This window comes from Corvus hawaiiensis, chromosome 2 (assembly GCF_020740725.1).
Source record: "Corvus hawaiiensis isolate bCorHaw1 chromosome 2, bCorHaw1.pri.cur, whole genome shotgun sequence".
Taxonomy (NCBI): Eukaryota; Metazoa; Chordata; class Aves; order Passeriformes; family Corvidae; genus Corvus; species Corvus hawaiiensis.
This window is the reverse complement of record NC_063214.1, coordinates 122,341,134-122,356,896: the sequence shown is the minus strand read 5'-3', so window position 1 is coordinate 122,356,896 and position 15,763 is coordinate 122,341,134. Positions and strand designations below refer to the sequence as shown.

Genomic DNA, 15,763 nt, shown 5'->3' with positions numbered 1-15,763 from the left:
AGCCCTGCACAAATTATTCCCAGTTCCCAGAGAGAGCACAGCTTTCCTGGCACAGGGTAGGGATATGTCCTCTGGTGGCTTCTGGATCCCTTATTTCTGTTCCTGTGTGATTTCTTTGTTTATGTTTGGGCTGCCCCAGATCCATGGACATGTAGGAGAGAGGCCAGAGGAGGCACCAGGATGAGCAGAGGGATGGAGCAGCTCTGCTGGGAGGAAAGGCTGCCAGAGCTGGGATTGTTCAGCCTGGAGAGGAGAAGCTTTGGGCTGAGCTCAGTGTGGCCTTGCAGGGCCTGAAGGAGCTGCAGGAAAGCTGGAGAGAGACAATTCCCAAGGCATGGAGGGCCAGGAGCCAGGGAATGGCTTCCCAGTGCCAGAGGGCAGGGCTGGATGGGAGATTGGGCAGGAATTGTTCCCTGCGAGGGTGGGCAGGCCCTGGCACAGGGTGCCCAGAGCAGCTGGGGCTGCCCCTGGATCCCTGGCAGTGCCCAAGGCCAGGCTGGACATTGGGGCTGGGAGCAGCCTGGGACAGTGGGAGGTGTCCCTGCCATGGCAGGGCTGGCACTGGATGGGCTTTAAGGTACTTTACAGCCCTATCCAGTCTGGAATTTCATGATGTTTTACTGGATGGCTCAGAAGGGGATTCCTGGGGCCAGTGCAGTGGGTTGCCCTTCACTGGTGATGCTGTTTCTCAGAAGAAAGGAAGTTGGGAACCTTTATTCTTTTTCTCCCTTGCCTGATAAAAGGACTTCAATATTCAGTGTTTTATCCACACAAGGGACTGGAGCTGGGGAAGGATCTGGAAAAACCATCCTAGGAGGAGCACCTGAGGGAGATGAGGGGCTCAGGCTGGAGCAGAGGAGGCTCAGGGGGGACCTCACTGCTCCCCACAAGTCCCTGCCAGGAGGGGCAGTGAGGGGGGGTCGGGCTCTGCTGCCGTGTGCCAAGGGAAAGGAGGAGAGGAAATGGCCTCAAATGGCACCAGGGGAGGCTCAGGTTGGAGATTGGAAACAATTTTTCCCTGCCAGAGTGGTGAGGCCTTGGGATGAGCTGCCCAGGGAGTGCTGGAGTCACTGTCTCTGGGAGTGCTCAGGAGGAGTCTGGATGTGGCCCTTGGGGACAGGCTTTGGGGTGCTGCTGGTGCTGCTGGGGTGGCACTGGGTGATCCTGAAGGGCTCTGCCCACCTTGATTCTGTGATTGTCAGCAGAGAATGTGATTCAAAATCCCCAGAGGATTCCTTTTGTTTTTGCAGGGCTTCTGCAAGCCAAGGAGTTGGGGCTGCAGGTGTTCCATGGGGGCACAGCGCTGAAGGATGGCAGGGTGGTGACCAGTGGTGGCAGAGTCCTGTCCGTCACTGCTGTCAAGCAGGACCTGATGGAAGCTCTGGGAGAAGCCAACAGGGGCGTGGCCACCATCCACTTCCAGGGGGCCACGTTCAGGAGGGACATCGGGCACCGGGGCCTGCGGCTGCTCCAACGGCCCCTGTACGTGAGCACGGGGCCAGGTCAGATGTTCCTTCCTGCCCCTCACATCTGGGCCATCTCTGATGGGTCACTGCTGCTGCCAGCACGTCCTTCCCTCCCCACAGGGCCCTGATGTACAAGGACAGACACGTGGGAGCTGTAACCAGGGACACTTTGAGTCATCTGCCACCAACATCAGCTGTGAAAGGCACCAGGGCAGGTAGGACTGGGAAGAATCTGGGAGTCCCCTCAGAATATTGGTTCTTTTCTCCCTGAGAGGTGTGCAATGCTCTTGTGGTATTAAAACTGAGCTTGGGAAACTGGGCTGGGATCAGCACAAAGAAAGAAAATTCATTTCTTTCTTGTCACTCTTCTTATGGTTAATTAAGAAATGCCTGCCTTGCCATGGAGGTGATTGTGCTTCCTAGAGGTGCAGAATGGAGAGGAATATAATGGGAATACCATAAATAAATAAATAAATACAATATTAGTAATAGAAACCCTGCAGAGGAGCAGGCTCAGGGGGGACCTTGTGGCTCTGCACAAGTCCCTGACAGGAGGGGGCAGCCGGGGGGGTCGGGCTCTGCTGCCAGGGAACAGGGACAGGAGGAGAGGGAACGGCCTCAGGCTGGGCCAGGGGAGGCTCAGGGTGGACAGCAGCAGGAATTTCCCCATGGAAAGGGAGCTCAGGCCTTGGCAGGGGCTGCCCAGGGAGGTTTGGAGTGCCCATCCCTGGAGGTGTCCCAGGAAGGGCTGGAGGTGGCACTCAGTGCTCTGGGCTGGGGACAAGGTGGGCATGGGGCACAGCTGGGCCTGGCTGGGCTGGGAGGGCTTTTCCAGCCTCAGGGATTCTGGGATTCTGTGATAATTTACAGTTCTTGTCTTGGTGAGAGTTTTTGGGTCTTTTTATTTCCCATAAATCCGATCCTTGCCATGTTTGTACTTGGCAGGAAGTCGATCAGAAGGAGGAGGCTTTGCTGCTTTCTTTGACCTGAAGGCATCTGGTTACGATGATCCCATCCTGGTGTCCCAGACCAAGAGCCTTGGACCCAAACTGCAGGTAATTGGCAGCCCCACTGCAGCAAAGCTGATGTCACCTGCCAGGGCTGTTTCAGTGCCACAGCCAGTCCCACCACCTGCACCCTCCTGAGCTCTACAAACACTCCTGAGTCCACTGCAATGGACACCTGAACTTTGTAAATGGTAATTTGTGCAAGGTCCGGGCATGGTGTGTTGAGAATGTGGATATTTTGGGATGAAATGATAATAAACCAAGAATTTAGCTGAACACTTGAGGCACTAAACCCCAGAATTTCTGCTATACAATAGAGGGTCCATTGGCTTTGAGAAAGATCTGTGTGGAGGAGCACAGGGAGGTGTTGAAATGAGAACTGGCAGACTCAGCCTAATAAATTACAGAGAGAAGGAGCACAGGTACCTCTGTCAGAGCACTGGGGAAAGGAAGGATGGAAAAAATAAACATTAAAGGGGAACAGAAGCCAAGAGATAAAGAATTTTAATTAGCCAAGAACACACAGGATAAGCTGAATTAGGAATTACATTTATGTACTGAATTAGAATAAATGGAGCCAGGGATATATCTATGTATCAAATCAGGATAAGCTGACCCGGGGATTTATTTATATATTAAATCAGGAGGTTTTCAGCCATCAGGAGAGTGGAGATCTGAAGCTCCTTTCACTGTCAAGCACAGCAATATCCCTTGTTTCAAATGGTTTCTGCCTTTAATGCCAGAATAACAAACAGCAGGAGACTGAGCAGAGTCATTCCAAAGGTCTTTTGCAGTCTTACATCCTGGGACACCTCTGTGCAGGAAAAAGTGATTGGTGCTGGCCCTTGTGAGTCTTTGTTCCACCTGCTTGGCACACAGACATTCCCAACTGTGTTTCCACAGACTGTTCCCAAGGTTCTTCCTTGGCCAAGGCAAAGCTGGCTGATGCCTGCTCGGATTGTTCCTGGAGCAGTGGGAGGGAGGTGCTGTCGTGCAGCAAAGACCATGGGATGCCCATTTCCATAGCTCTCCTAAATCCAGCAGCCAGGGAAATCAATCAGGAATCCAAGCCCAGACTTTGTTTGGGTGCTGCTCCCTCATCATTTGGAATCCAGTGATATTTATCCACGTTTTCCCCTCGCCCATCCCTCTGTCCTGGGCTTTTCTGCACAGGTGGAACTGTGTCACTAAAAGGTACCTCCTTGAAAATTTATTCATTGATGATCTTCAAGGTCTTTTGCACCCTAAATAATTCTATGATTTTATAATTCTGTGATCTGTGTGCAATCTTTGTCCCTCTGCAGCCCCGTGAGCTGAGCAGGATGCTCCAGGGTATCCCTGAGAGCTGGAAATGTCAGCACTTTATGGAAGCCACAACACCAGGTTTCACTACTTGTGAAATGCAGACACCTTGAGGACTTCTTCTAAAACCAAACAGCAACTTCTCTGAGGGAACTGTTTGTGCTTTATTAAAGACCTTCCAGGGCCTAAAGGGGCTCCAGGAGAGCTGCAGAGGGACTGGGGACAAGGCATGGAGGGCCAGGAGCCAGGGAATGGCTTCCCAGTGCCAGAGGGCAGGGCTGGATGGGAGATTGGGCAGGAATTGTTCCCTGGCAGGGTGGGCAGGCCCTGGCACAGGGTGCCCAGAGCAGCTGGGGCTGCCCCTGGATCCCTGGCAGTGCCCAAGGCCAGGCTGGACACTGGGGCTGGGAGCAGCCTGGGACAGTGGGAGGTGTCCCTGCCATGGCAGGGGTGGCACTGGATGGGCTTTAAGGTACTTACCAGCCCAATCCAGTCTGGAATTCCATGATGATATTCCAAACAGTAAACAAAAAAACCCACCCAAAATTACACTTTGTGGGTAGCTGTAGCTGGAATTTGAACTAATGTTCCAAGATAAAGGCAAAATAGATTTTTCTGGTTTTTTTCCCTGCTCTGTAAGAAAATGAGCTATTTTCTCTTCCTTTAAACCAGGTAATGCACCAGGTTCTGTCCTCCATGAAAGTCCTGTAGTGATTCCTTTCAGAGAAAAGAAGGTTTCTGCTGATTTCAGTGATTACTAACTGAGTTCTGCCTGTTTCTCATTCCCACCATGTTTTGCAGGTTGCCCAGGTCTGTAAAAGACACGACACCATCGGGCAGGACCTGGTGGCCCTGTGTGTCAACGACCTCCTGGCTCAGGGAGCTGAGCCCCTCTTCTTCCTCAGCCATTTGGCCTGTGGCAAACTCGATGCTGAAGTGATGGAAACAATAAAAGAAGGAATAGCTGAGGCTTGCAGGAGTGCAGGGTGTGCTTTCCTGGGTATGGACACTCCTCTCCTCTGGGATTTGAAGGTTCTGATGTTGAATTTATCACCAGAGAAATGGACTTGAGAGGCAGAGGCAGAATGTGGCCCTGGAATTGTTGGTTTCTGTTTGGTGGAAAAAACAGTTGAGAATTTGTGCTTAAATTCTTCCTTGTCTGTAAAATGGGTCAGCACAGGAAGAAGGGGTTTAGTATTTGTGCATTTGGATCCTTGTTCTTCCTTCTTTATCCCTGAACAAAGGAGAACAGAGCTGGCAGCCTGACACTCTTCAACATTAATGTTTTCTTCCATCCTCTACACTCAGTCCTAGCAGGGAGGTGCCACACGAGTACCAGAAATAATAATCATAAAAACGGTTCTTCTTTCATGAAGCTTTGGTTTGTTGGAGTCTTGAGGTGAAGTAAGAAACCAAGAAGGATTTTAAAAAGAGATCTGAAAGTTCTTAGGCTGTGTGTCGCTGCATAAGCTGTTCACTTTAGAAGATGCCATAAATTTAAAATTGTGTTACAATAATGGCTTTGAGCTGGGGGAGGGCAGGGCTGGATGGGAGATTGGGCAGGAATTGTTCCCTGGGAGGGTGGGCAGGCCCTGGCACAGGGTGCCCAGAGCAGCTGGGGCTGCCCCTGGATCCCTGGCAGTGCCCAAGGCCAGGCTGGACATTGGGGCTTAGAGCAGCCTGGGACAGTGGGAGGTGTCCCTGCCATGGCAGGGGTGGGAATGGGATGGGCTTTAAGGTCCTTCCAACCCAAACCATCCTGGCATTCTGTGACTAAAATGAACACAAACCCCACTGCAGGAGGTGCTGACCCCTCTCTCCCCCGTAGGTGGGGAGGTGACAGAAGTGGCGGCCCCGTGTCCCTCTGGGCACTGTGACCTGGCCGGGTTCGTGGTGGGAGCGGTGGAGCGAGGCCAGCGGCTGCTGGGGCTGCAGAGGGCTGACGAGGGCGATGTGCTGCTCGGCCTGGGCTCTCCCGGCATCCCCGGCCGCGGCTTCGGCGTCGTGCGCAAGATCCTCCTGGCGTCCTCCCTGCACTGCTCCTCGCCAGCCCCGGGCAGCTGCGGGGACACCACTCTGGGTGTGGTATCCTTCTTCCCAAGGGATTCACATGGCCAGGGGCTGCCAAGGGCTGTGCCCATCAGCCTGGGTTAATCGGTCTTTTGGGCAGGGCTGGTGTCCACTGCTCTGGGAGAGTGGGCAGCACTTCTGCCTCCTTCCCAAGGCCTGCTACAAGGACTGGGAGAGAACCTGTTCAGGGAAGCATTCCCACAAAACACCCCACCTTTGAGACAAATTCATTGAATTCAGCCTGGAGAAGGGAAGGCTCCAGGGAAACCTCAGAGCTCCTTGCAGGGCCCAAAGGGGCTCCAAGAGACCTGGAGAGGGACTTGGGAATAGGGGATGGAGGGACAGGACCAAGAGTAATGGGTACGAACTGAAAGAGGGAGAATTTAGGCTGGATATTGGGCAGGAATTGTTCCCTGGCAGGGTGGGCAGGCCCTGGCACAGGGTGCCCAGAGCAGCTGGGGCTGCCCCTGGATCCCTGGCAGTGCCCAAGGCCAGGCTGGACATTGGGCCTTGGAGCAGCCTGGCACAGTGGGAGGTGTCCCTGCCATGGCAGGGGTGGCACTGGATGGGCTTTGGGGTCCCTCCCGACCCATTCTGGGATTTTTTGATTCTAAACCTCTCAAGAGGTTTTAAACAGAAGCACTAAGCTGACACTGTTGTTTGCAGGAGATGTTTTGCTGACCCCAGGGAAGATGTTCAGCCCAGCTCTGCTGCCCGTCCTTCGCTCGGGGCACGTGAAGGGCTTTGCCCCCACAGCTGAGGGGCTCCTGGGGGGCATCTCCAGGGTCCTGCCCGAGCACGTCAGCGCCATCCTGGGTAAGTGCCTGAGGGCTTCCTGTGTGACAAAGCTCAGGCACAGCACGGCCTTGGCCTTTCAGCTTTAGCTGTGGAATCCTCAGAAGTGTCCCTGCAGACTTGGAGACTGAACGGCCCCGAGTGGTGCTTTCCAAGGGGCTGCCAAAACCATTCCTGTTCCAAGCCATGAGCAGCACTCTTCACAGAAAAAGGGAAATTCCAGAGGAGTTTAAGGGCAGCACAACTCTGGTCAAGATGTTTTGTATGGAGAGGTGTCATGAGGAGCACACAGTCTTCTCCAACACCTTTTGTCCTAAACAGTGAGGCTTGGTGGGAGAATTAATTTGCATGGTTTGCTCCACATAGACACATTTAATGCACTTTCTTGGTAGCTTCCCCACAACATCTGACATCTGTGAGCAAGGGAGAACTTTTTTCTGATGAAGCCAAAATTGGGCAAAGAATTCAGAAATTCGAAATAGTAAAGAAAATCATGTTCATGTGAGTCTAAAAATAGAGTGGGGATGGGAAGGGGGGAAGCGGGGAAGGAAGGGGGGTGTGTGTGTGTGTTGGGCTGTATTTCTCTAGAATGAAATTGGAAAGGAAAGAAGGAAATTTCCAAGGCCAGGTTGGACAGGGTTTGGAGTAACCTGGGATAGTGGAAGGTGTCCCTGCCCATGGCAGAGAGTGGATTGAGATGGGCTTTAAGGTCCCTTCCAACCCAAACCATTCAGGTTGGACACCAGGAGCAATTTCTTCATGGAAAGGGAGGTCAGGCCTTGGAAAGAGCTGCCCAGGGAGGTTTGGAGTGCCCATCCCTGGAGGTGTCCCAGGAAGGGCTGGAGGTGGCACTCAGTGCTCTGGGCTGGGGACAAGGTGGGCATGGGGCACAGCTGGGCCTGGCTGGGCTGGGAGGGCTTTTCCAGCCTCAGGGATCCTGGGATTTTGTAACAGCAAGAACTGGGTTCTATCAGCTCTTGTAACACACCACTGTCACTGCAGATAATAAATAAAAAGTAATAACAAACATTTGCGCTGCCCACACACAAATTTCAAACTTGTCCAGATGCTCTCAGCTGGAAGATCCCTGAAATCTTTTGCTGGCTCTACAAGGAGGGGAACCTCTCTGCAGAGGAGATGGCTCAGACCTTTCCTTGTGGGATCGGGGCCGTCTTGGTTGTGCAGAAGGACCTGGCCCAGCACGTTCTCCAGGACATCCAGAGGCAGCAGGAGGCCTGGCTGATTGGGAAGGTGGTTGCCCCTTGTCACACAGGTGAGCAGGTGTCCTCGTGGGACTGAACAGACTCCCTGTTCCTGTTGTGCAGTTCACACCATTTCCCTGTTGTTTCACTAGGCTGGAGGCTACTGGACACCTCCACATCAACGTTTCAGGACTAAATAAATGAGCAGTGAGTTCTTGTTTCAGGGTGGCAGCACCTGGATAACCTCTTCCCCCTCCCTGAGGCTTCAGGATATTCCTGTGCTGACTGTCCCAAACATCAGTGGATATTTTACCACACTCATGGAGATCAACTCCCCTCCTGTCCAGCCCCTCCCCAGCTCCCACAGATCCATGTGAAGGTTGAGGGTAGGCCACAGCTTTGTACAGTCGTGTGTGATGATGGTCAGTCTGAATCCTGGTGTGTCACTGATGGACATCCAGCAGGACATGAACCAAAATCCCTCTGGAAACCCAACAGTTTGGGCAGCCAAAATGTCACCTCAGCTCCATCAGCACCGTTTTTAGTGTCCTCTTGCAACATGAGAGGTATAAAAGATGGGACTAATCCTTGAGAAGGCCTCTGTGAACAACTCTGTGAGTGGGTAACACAAGAGATGAGCACAACTCCTGCAGGTTGGGGTGTTCCAGCAGGGAATCCCTTTGGAGCTCCATCACTGCTGACATAAATTCATTGCTGATGCATTTTCCTGTCATTGAAACATTATTAATGAACTATACGAAGTCAGTTTAGAAGGAAAGGTAAAATCTAACACTTTCCTCATGTGTTTGGAACAGGTTCTCACATTGAAGTGGAGAATCTTGCAGAGGCCCTGCAGCTGAGCAGCCCCCAGCAGCTGCTGAACGACACCACTGCCGAGAGCCAGCCCCAGCCCAGAAAGAGAAAGGTGAAAGTGGCAGTTCTTGTCTCTGGAACAGGTGAGCTGTCACTTGTCCTGGCACAGAGAATGTCCTTACACAGGAGAGGCTGGATTCAGGTGTGTCCACCTGGCCTTTCTTTCAGTAGAGTCTCTGGACCTTCAAAGTCCAGGGTGTCACTCTGACTGCAAGTCAAGGGGTTGTGTTGCATTGCTTAAAACCTGAGCTTTATCAGTGTCCCCACCCCTCAGTCCTGATTGTGGACCAGCAGATCCTTGTTAGAGCAGCAGCTGAGAGCCCCTCCCAGGGCCGTGGGTGCTCATCTGTCCCCCAACCTTTGCTCTCTCCCTGCTGGAGGCACGACCCTGCCTGCGCTCATCAGCTCTGCCAGGGAGCCGGGCAGCTGTGCCCAGCTGGTCCTGGTCATCTCCAACAAATCTGGAGTGGAGGAGCTACGGAGTGCAGCCCGGGCTGGAATTCCCACCAGGGTAAGGATACATTCCCTTCTCCTTTTTATTCCCTGCTGCTGAGCCCGTGGATGGTCAGGAAATGCTTGCTGAGCACTGAGGTTTCACTTCAGTGTGAAGTTTTCCCCGTGGATGGAGCGCAGAGCTGGGAGTCCCCACTGGGCTCTGGGAGCCTTTCCCAGCTCAGCAGTGAGTGCTACATCCCAGGGAAGGGATTTAAATGGATGGTTTGGGTCTGAGACTGCAGCCCACGAGCCTCAAGCTTTGGCTGAAATTAGTCAAACTTCAGGTTCTGCAAAGCACAGAAATGTGTTGTCTCCTGGATTTACCCCTCCTTAGAATCACAGAATCCCAGAAGGGATTGGGTTGGGAGGGACCCCAAAGCCCATCCAGTGCCACCCCTGCCATGGCAGGGACACCTCCCACTGTGCCAGGCTGCTCCAAGCCCCAATGTCCAGCCTGGCCTTGGGCACTGCCAGGGATCCAGGGGCAGCCCCAGCTGCTCTGGGCACCCTGTGCCAGGGCCTGCCCACCCTCCCAGGGAACAATTCCTGCCCAATCTCCCATCCAGCCCTGCCCTCTGGCACTGGGAAGCCATTCCCTGTGTCCTGTCCCTCCAGCCCTTGTCCCCAGTCCCTCTGCAGCTCTCCTGGAGCCCCTTTAGGCCCTGCAAGGGGCTCTCAGGTCTCCCAAAGCCTTCTCTTCTCCAGGATGAAAACCTGTGTCTCACATTGTGCCCAGTCCCTTTCAGTGACATCACACAAGTCTTTTCTTCTGCCAGTGGGCCACAGAGCAGCTCCTTGGGAGAGGAATTTGTCCTGGTTTGTTCCATAAAATCCCCTGGCAAGGACCATCAGCACTGTCTGAGAACACTCCATGACTTGGGATGGCAAATGCAGGAACTCCCCCTTCTGCCATCGAGTGGGTTTGAGCAGCTGTTTTTACAGCTGTGCACAGATGGGAATAAACCCTGCTAGCGGCTGTCCCTGCATGGGAAGGGTTCAGCAGCTTCTTCAGCCCCTGAGCTGGATTCACGTGACATTTTTCTGACTCATTGTTAAAAAAAAAAGTGATCTCAAACTTCAGTCACACTTTCACAGAGACTTTGTGAGCCCCTTGTTTGAAGGCCCTCAGGAGAGTCAGGGATCAGCACTCACCTGGGGGCTGAGAATGAGAGGTGGGGTAGAAATAAAGGAGCTCCTCCTCCTCTCACCCAGAGGGTCTGGCCAGTTGACTCCACCACCTCCCCGGGCAACTCATTCCAATGCCTGACCACTCTTAAAAGGGAAAAATGATTTCTAATCTCCAATCTGAACCTCCCCTTGTGCAATTTAGAGCCATTTCCTCTCGCCCTTTCACTTGGGACATGGCAGAAAACACCGGCCCCACCTGACTACACCCTCCTTTCAAATCACAGAGTGGACTGGATTGAATCCAGTTTGTTTCTCTTTGTTGCCCAAGCAGCTGCTCTCAATCCCACTGAGTTGTTTCCTTGAGGTGGCTTTTGTTTCACTGTTCCAGGTGATTGATCACAAACTGTACGGGAGCCGCTCGGAATTCGACAGCACCATTGACCGAGTCCTGGAGGAATTCTCTGTGGAGCTGATTTGTCTGTCAGGATTCATGAGGGTTTTGTCCAGCCCTTTTCTCCGAAAATGGAAAGGTAAGGAATGAAATGTAAAAGAGAAACCGAACCAGGGGTGGTTGGTCTCCCCAGGATTCCACTGTCAGAGCTCTTTGTCCTTTGGTTAAATCCCTTAGCCCTGCTGGCACTGCTGCCCTGTGCTCCCATTTCCTCTGCAGTGGGACTGTGTTGGGATTCTGCCTGAGGATTGCCAGAGGAGCCCCTTCTGCTGCCTCAGCAGTGAGAGAGGGGCAAAATGGGGGTGTGGGGTGGGTCTGTGCCTTGCCCAGGGACGGAGTTTGATCCCATCCTTTGCCAGGGAGCTGTGCTGGGGAGTCCTGCTGAACTCACCTCCTGCTGTTCCCACTCAGAGAAAAATGGGAGAGAGGTGGATTCCTCCATTCCCCTCCCTCCTGTGGTGCCCTGCACACCCTGACACAGCTCCATGTGTGCCCCAAGTGAGCGAGGGGTGAGCAGTGAGTGCCAGCTCCTGAGGCCTTGCTCAGGAGTGACAGGCTCCTTTGGGAATGCTGCTGCACCTGTGCTCCTGGAAGAGCAGAATTCCCTCATATCAGAGCAGCGCTGCTCAGGGCTTCGAGTGATGATCTAATCTCATTTTATTTTAAGGAAATTCAGTTCAGATTATCAATTTCTTTTTCTCCTCTCACACTGATGCCCAGGGAAAATTTTGAATGCTTCTCCATCACTTTTCCCACGCATCAAGGATGGAAATGCCCATCAGGAGCCCCTGGAAAGTGGATTCAAAGTCTCAGGCTGCACTGTGCATTTCGTCCTGGTGAGTGGCCTCAGAACTGGGAAGTTAGGAAAATTTGGAAGTTAGGAATTTGCTTTTTTTCTTTTCCTTCTGAGGGCAGAAACAGGCAGAGGTAACAGGAATGAATGGGAATCTTGGGATTGTTACCAGTAAAACCCAGGAAGATTTGGGGTTGCATTTGGGCTTGCTTGAGGTCCCGCCTTCTTCCCTTGCATTTTGGGGTGGTTTATTCCCATTTCTCCTCCTCCCAGAATGCGCCAGCCCCGCTCTCCTCCCGCGGTGCCCCTGAGCTCCTGGAGCTGTCCCTCATGGAGGCGTCCCCTCTCTGGCTGTCCCTCGAGCCCCCTGCCCTCCCCCGGCCCTGTGCTCCACCCACAGCGCCCAGAGCCGTCCCGAGCCGTTCCCCTGAGCCCCTCGGTCCCCCCGCAGGAGGAGCCGGGCGCCAGGGCCGTGATCCACCGGGAGCCGGTGCCGCCGCGGCCGGGGGACACGGAGGCCGCGCTGGCGGAGCGGCTGCGGGAGGCCGAGCTCAGGGCCTTCCCCCTGGGCCTGCAGCTCGTGGCCAGCGGCGCCGTGCGGCTCGGAGCCCGTGGGGCAACCTGCTGGAGGCGGGAGAGCCAAAGGCTGAGCCCTCAAGAGGAGCAGGGACACGGCTCGTCCTCGGCCGCGGCTCCGGAGCCTCCGGAACACGGGGGGCTGTGGGCAGGTCCTTGAGGGGCTGCGGCGCTGCTCATCTTCCCTCCTGCTCCCTCCTTCCTCCCTCCTCCTCCCTCCTTCCTCCCTGTGCTTCTCTTTGATGTCTCAGTATCCCAAGTTTCCCTTCCCGTCCTTTTCCCTGAGCTCACAGCTTTTGTTACAGCCCTTTGGAAAAATCATGGTGGGAGCCAGGCTGGCTTTTCAGATTTGGAATTGCTTTGTTCTGGTTTTGAACCTGGAAAGGAGAAAATGTGTTACAAGGAGGGGGCTCGAGCTGTAAAACTGGTCTGGTGCTTCCGAGGGGAATTCATTCTTCCAAGGGATCCATTTCTGTGGCAGAGCACTGGGAGCTTCCCAGAGCAACCCCAACCAGGACCTGCTGCTGCAAGAGTGGGACAACAAAGTCCTGGAGCTGCTGGAGAGAGTCCAGAGAGCCCCCGGAGCTGCTCCAGAGCTGGAGTCCCTCTGCTCTGGAGCCAGGCTGGGAGAGCTGGGGATGCTCACCTGGAGAGGAGAAGGCTCCAGGGAGAGCTCAGAGCCCCTTGCAGGGCCTAAAGGGGCTCCAGGAGAGCTGGAGAGGGACTGGGGACAAGGCATGGAGGGCCAGGAGCCAGGGAATGGCTTCCCAGTGCCAGAGGGCAGGGCTGGATGGGAGATTGGGCAGGAATTGTTCCCTGGCAGGGTGGGCAGGCCCTGGCACAGGGTGCCCAGAGCAGCTGGGGCTGCCCCTGGATCCCTGGCAGTGCCCAAGGCCAGGCTGGACATTGGGGCTGGGAGCAGCCTGGGACAGTGGGAGGTGTCCCTGCCATGGCAGGGGTGGCACTGGATGGGCTTTAAGGTCCCTCCCAACCCAAACTCGTGTGACTCTGTGAAATCCCATTTCACATCAGCCTCACATGACAAAATATCAGAGTCTGGACCAAAGTACCTCTGATGGAGTGGGATGTTGGGTTTGGGACAGATCTCCCTCTGTTGGCCTCTCTGGCAGTGATCCAACTGCTCTGATCAATAATGTGATATTGAGTCCCTGCACAGGCACTGATTTCACCCGTCCAAGTCTTTATTTCCTCTGCCTTCCCTGGCTGGAGCTGTGTGACCTCCCCCCTGCCCCACACTGTGTACAGCCCCTTTCCTCCTCCCCCCAGAGCCCTGGGAAAGCAATTCCAAGAAAATAGCTGTAGATTGAATTTTTTTTAAACTTTATTAGGCTTTATTTCAAATCCCAAAGGAGGTTATGCCAACATGGGAGTACCATCAGAACATCAGAGCCCAGAATAAAATCAGCTTTCTCTGTGTTAAAGGGGACCTCTAAACCACCTCATCTGCTTCCTGTGTGGGAAACCTGATCCTTTTAGTAAGAACAGTCAAAGGTTTCATAACTACACCAAAATATTAAAAGAAAACCACAAGTGTTGAGCTGCACAAAAACCCCAATTGTTTTCCAAATGTTCATAATTCCTGGGTGTCCCTCAGTGTTATTCCAGGTGAAAACACTGTTCCAAGAATAAAGGCACTTCAGAATTCCTGAGGAATGCTTCACAAGCCAAGGATGTGTTTTGTGTCAGGTCTTTCTGCTCACGTAAAAAAATAAAAACCCAAATCTGAGGGGAATTCATGGGAATGCTGAGGGAAAAAGGGGCAGCAGACACTGAATCCTGCCGGCATCTGATGAACAGCAGGTTTCAGGGTTGGAAATGCCAGGGTGTGTGAGGGGTGTGGGCCAGACAAGATCTACCACCATCAAACCAGGAAGCAAATGGAAAAAAATCCAATAATTGGTGTTGTGGGAGGCCAGTTTGTCCTGGTTTGATGAGGTTTTCAGAGTGGAGGATTCTGCCTTTGTCTGTCTCTTCCATTGTAGTTTCCCTCAGCAACACTGCCCAGCACAAGGAGGGTCCCCATTCCAGGCTGAGGCTCTGATAGGGAACAGCCCTGATGGCCTCGAGTCCATCCCGGGGCTGCTCAGGTTCTCTGGCAGCACCTGGCTGGATTTGTGTTGTTGGGGAAGCGATGGAGAACCGAAATGTTGGCCAAGGAAGTGATTCAAATTAGGAAGCACTTACAGGAGCCAGTGCTGCACCCTCTGGGAACGGCCCCACAATTCCCACTGGTGGCTTTGCTGGGATTTGAATCTTTAACCCTGTGAGCGAGAGCAGGACAAGGCAGGTGGAGGGAGCAGCCTGTGCCCGGCCTGTGCCCGCCCTGGCTGCCCCGTGCAGGCCGGCCCTGGCCACTGGGCCCTATTTCCAGTAGATCTTGCCCGCCTCGCCCACGCGCACGGCGCCGCTGGCCACGAGCTGCAGGGCGGCGGGGAAGGCCCTGTGCTCGGCCTCCTTCACCCGCTCCGCCAGCGTGGCCTCCGTGTCCCCCACCTTCACCGGCACCGCCTCCTGGAAGATGATGGCCCCGGCATCCACCTCCTCCTGCAACGGCAACAAACAGAGGTGGGGGTGGCACAGCAGGGAAGGGCCCCCGGGATGCCTCGGGGATCGTGGGGTTACAGGGAACTGGGATTTGGGCTGGTGGGAGGCGGCAGAGCAGCTGCTGGGACTGACCTTGGCCTGGGAAGGGTGCAGAGGAAAAGAGGAGGGAGGCAGAACACCAGGGAGCAGCAATCCTGCTCCAAAAACCCCGTTAGCCAGGGGCAGGAGGGGCTGGGCTGGGCAGCACGAGGACATTCAGTCCAGAGGGGGAGTGAGCCCAGGCCTGGCACAGAGCCGGGCCAGGGATCCAGCAGATCTTCCCTGGCACCTTGCTGGGGCAGATCCCTGCTGGGCAGGGGTTGTTTCTCAGGAGCTGCCGCAGAGAAACCCCAAGTCATGGCGTAGAAAGAAGAATTAAGTTTTCCCTTCTATCTGGAAAAATAATTCCACTCTCTTTTTCCAAGAGAAAGCAAAAATCCTGAAGACAGATTCCAGCAGCAGAGGGAGAGGGGAGCCAGAGGAGAGGAGACCTTTGAACCCTGAGAAGTGACCAAAAGGGAACCAATGATCCCTGGCCTGATAAAAATGTGGTTCTAAAGCTGAGAGATCTGTGCCCTTTCTCTGCTCAGGGTCTGACCAACATAAATTCTCAGGTTTTTCTCTGTTCCCACAAACACTGGATCACTCCTTAACAAATCCTGTGCCATTTCCAGTGGGTTTTTTTTGTTGTTGTTGTTTTGTTTGTTTGTTTCTATTTTTCCTTTTTCTTAAAAGCCAGAAACAAGGCAGGTTGTAGGGTAAACTCCAGGAAGCTGGGGCTGTATTTGATAAAGACTTTGGCTTAGCCAAGGCCTTACTTGAACTATTCCCCCACTCCAGTTGGTGGAAGGCAGCAGTGGGAAGAAGTTCCCTTAGGGAAAGCTTAAGCTCCTGGACAGATGATTCATTTCCATTCCTTCTCCAGAGTCAGCAAGCTAAAGCACTGCATTGTCACAATAAAATCTCTATCATTTCTAGAGACAAGGTTCTGAGTGCACAAA

General features: G+C 53.8%; 2 protein-coding genes across 7 annotated transcripts in view; one reads left to right on the top strand and one right to left on the bottom strand.

Annotated features, from left to right (window-relative positions):
* Positions 1-15,763, top strand: part of LOC125320163 (trifunctional purine biosynthetic protein adenosine-3-like) — a 34,347-nt gene that overhangs the window by 10,830 nt on the left and 7,754 nt on the right. For 2 of the 3 annotated variants that reach the window (XM_048292203.1, XM_048292209.1), the window contains 12 exons: positions 1,251-1,482; positions 1,587-1,681; positions 2,412-2,521; positions 4,577-4,775; positions 5,604-5,855; positions 6,512-6,661; positions 7,707-7,913; positions 8,658-8,798; positions 9,096-9,226; positions 10,727-10,868; positions 11,510-11,625; positions 12,034-12,779. In XM_048292203.1, coding sequence (XP_048148160.1) covers positions 1,251-1,482; positions 1,587-1,681; positions 2,412-2,521; positions 4,577-4,775; positions 5,604-5,855; positions 6,512-6,661; positions 7,707-7,913; positions 8,658-8,798; positions 9,096-9,226; positions 10,727-10,868; positions 11,510-11,625; positions 12,034-12,318 — 2,060 coding nt within the window. In that variant the 3' untranslated portion in view covers positions 12,319-12,779. Of the gene's footprint in view, positions 1-1,250; positions 1,483-1,586; positions 1,682-2,411; positions 2,522-4,576; positions 4,776-5,603; positions 5,856-6,511; positions 6,662-7,706; positions 7,914-8,657; positions 8,799-9,095; positions 9,227-10,726; positions 10,869-11,509; positions 11,626-12,033; positions 12,780-15,763 lie in introns of those variants that run through there. The other variant, XM_048292216.1, reaches the window with a different exon arrangement.
* The window catches only part of GART (phosphoribosylglycinamide formyltransferase, phosphoribosylglycinamide synthetase, phosphoribosylaminoimidazole synthetase), a 35,512-nt gene continuing 33,231 nt past the window's right edge, over positions 13,483-15,763 (bottom strand). For all 4 annotated transcript variants that reach the window (XM_048292230.1, XM_048292248.1, XM_048292259.1 and 1 more), the window contains one exon: positions 13,483-14,723. In XM_048292230.1, the coding sequence (XP_048148187.1) occupies positions 14,541-14,723 (183 nt within the window). In that variant the 3' untranslated portion in view covers positions 13,483-14,540. The remainder of the gene's footprint in view (positions 14,724-15,763) is intronic.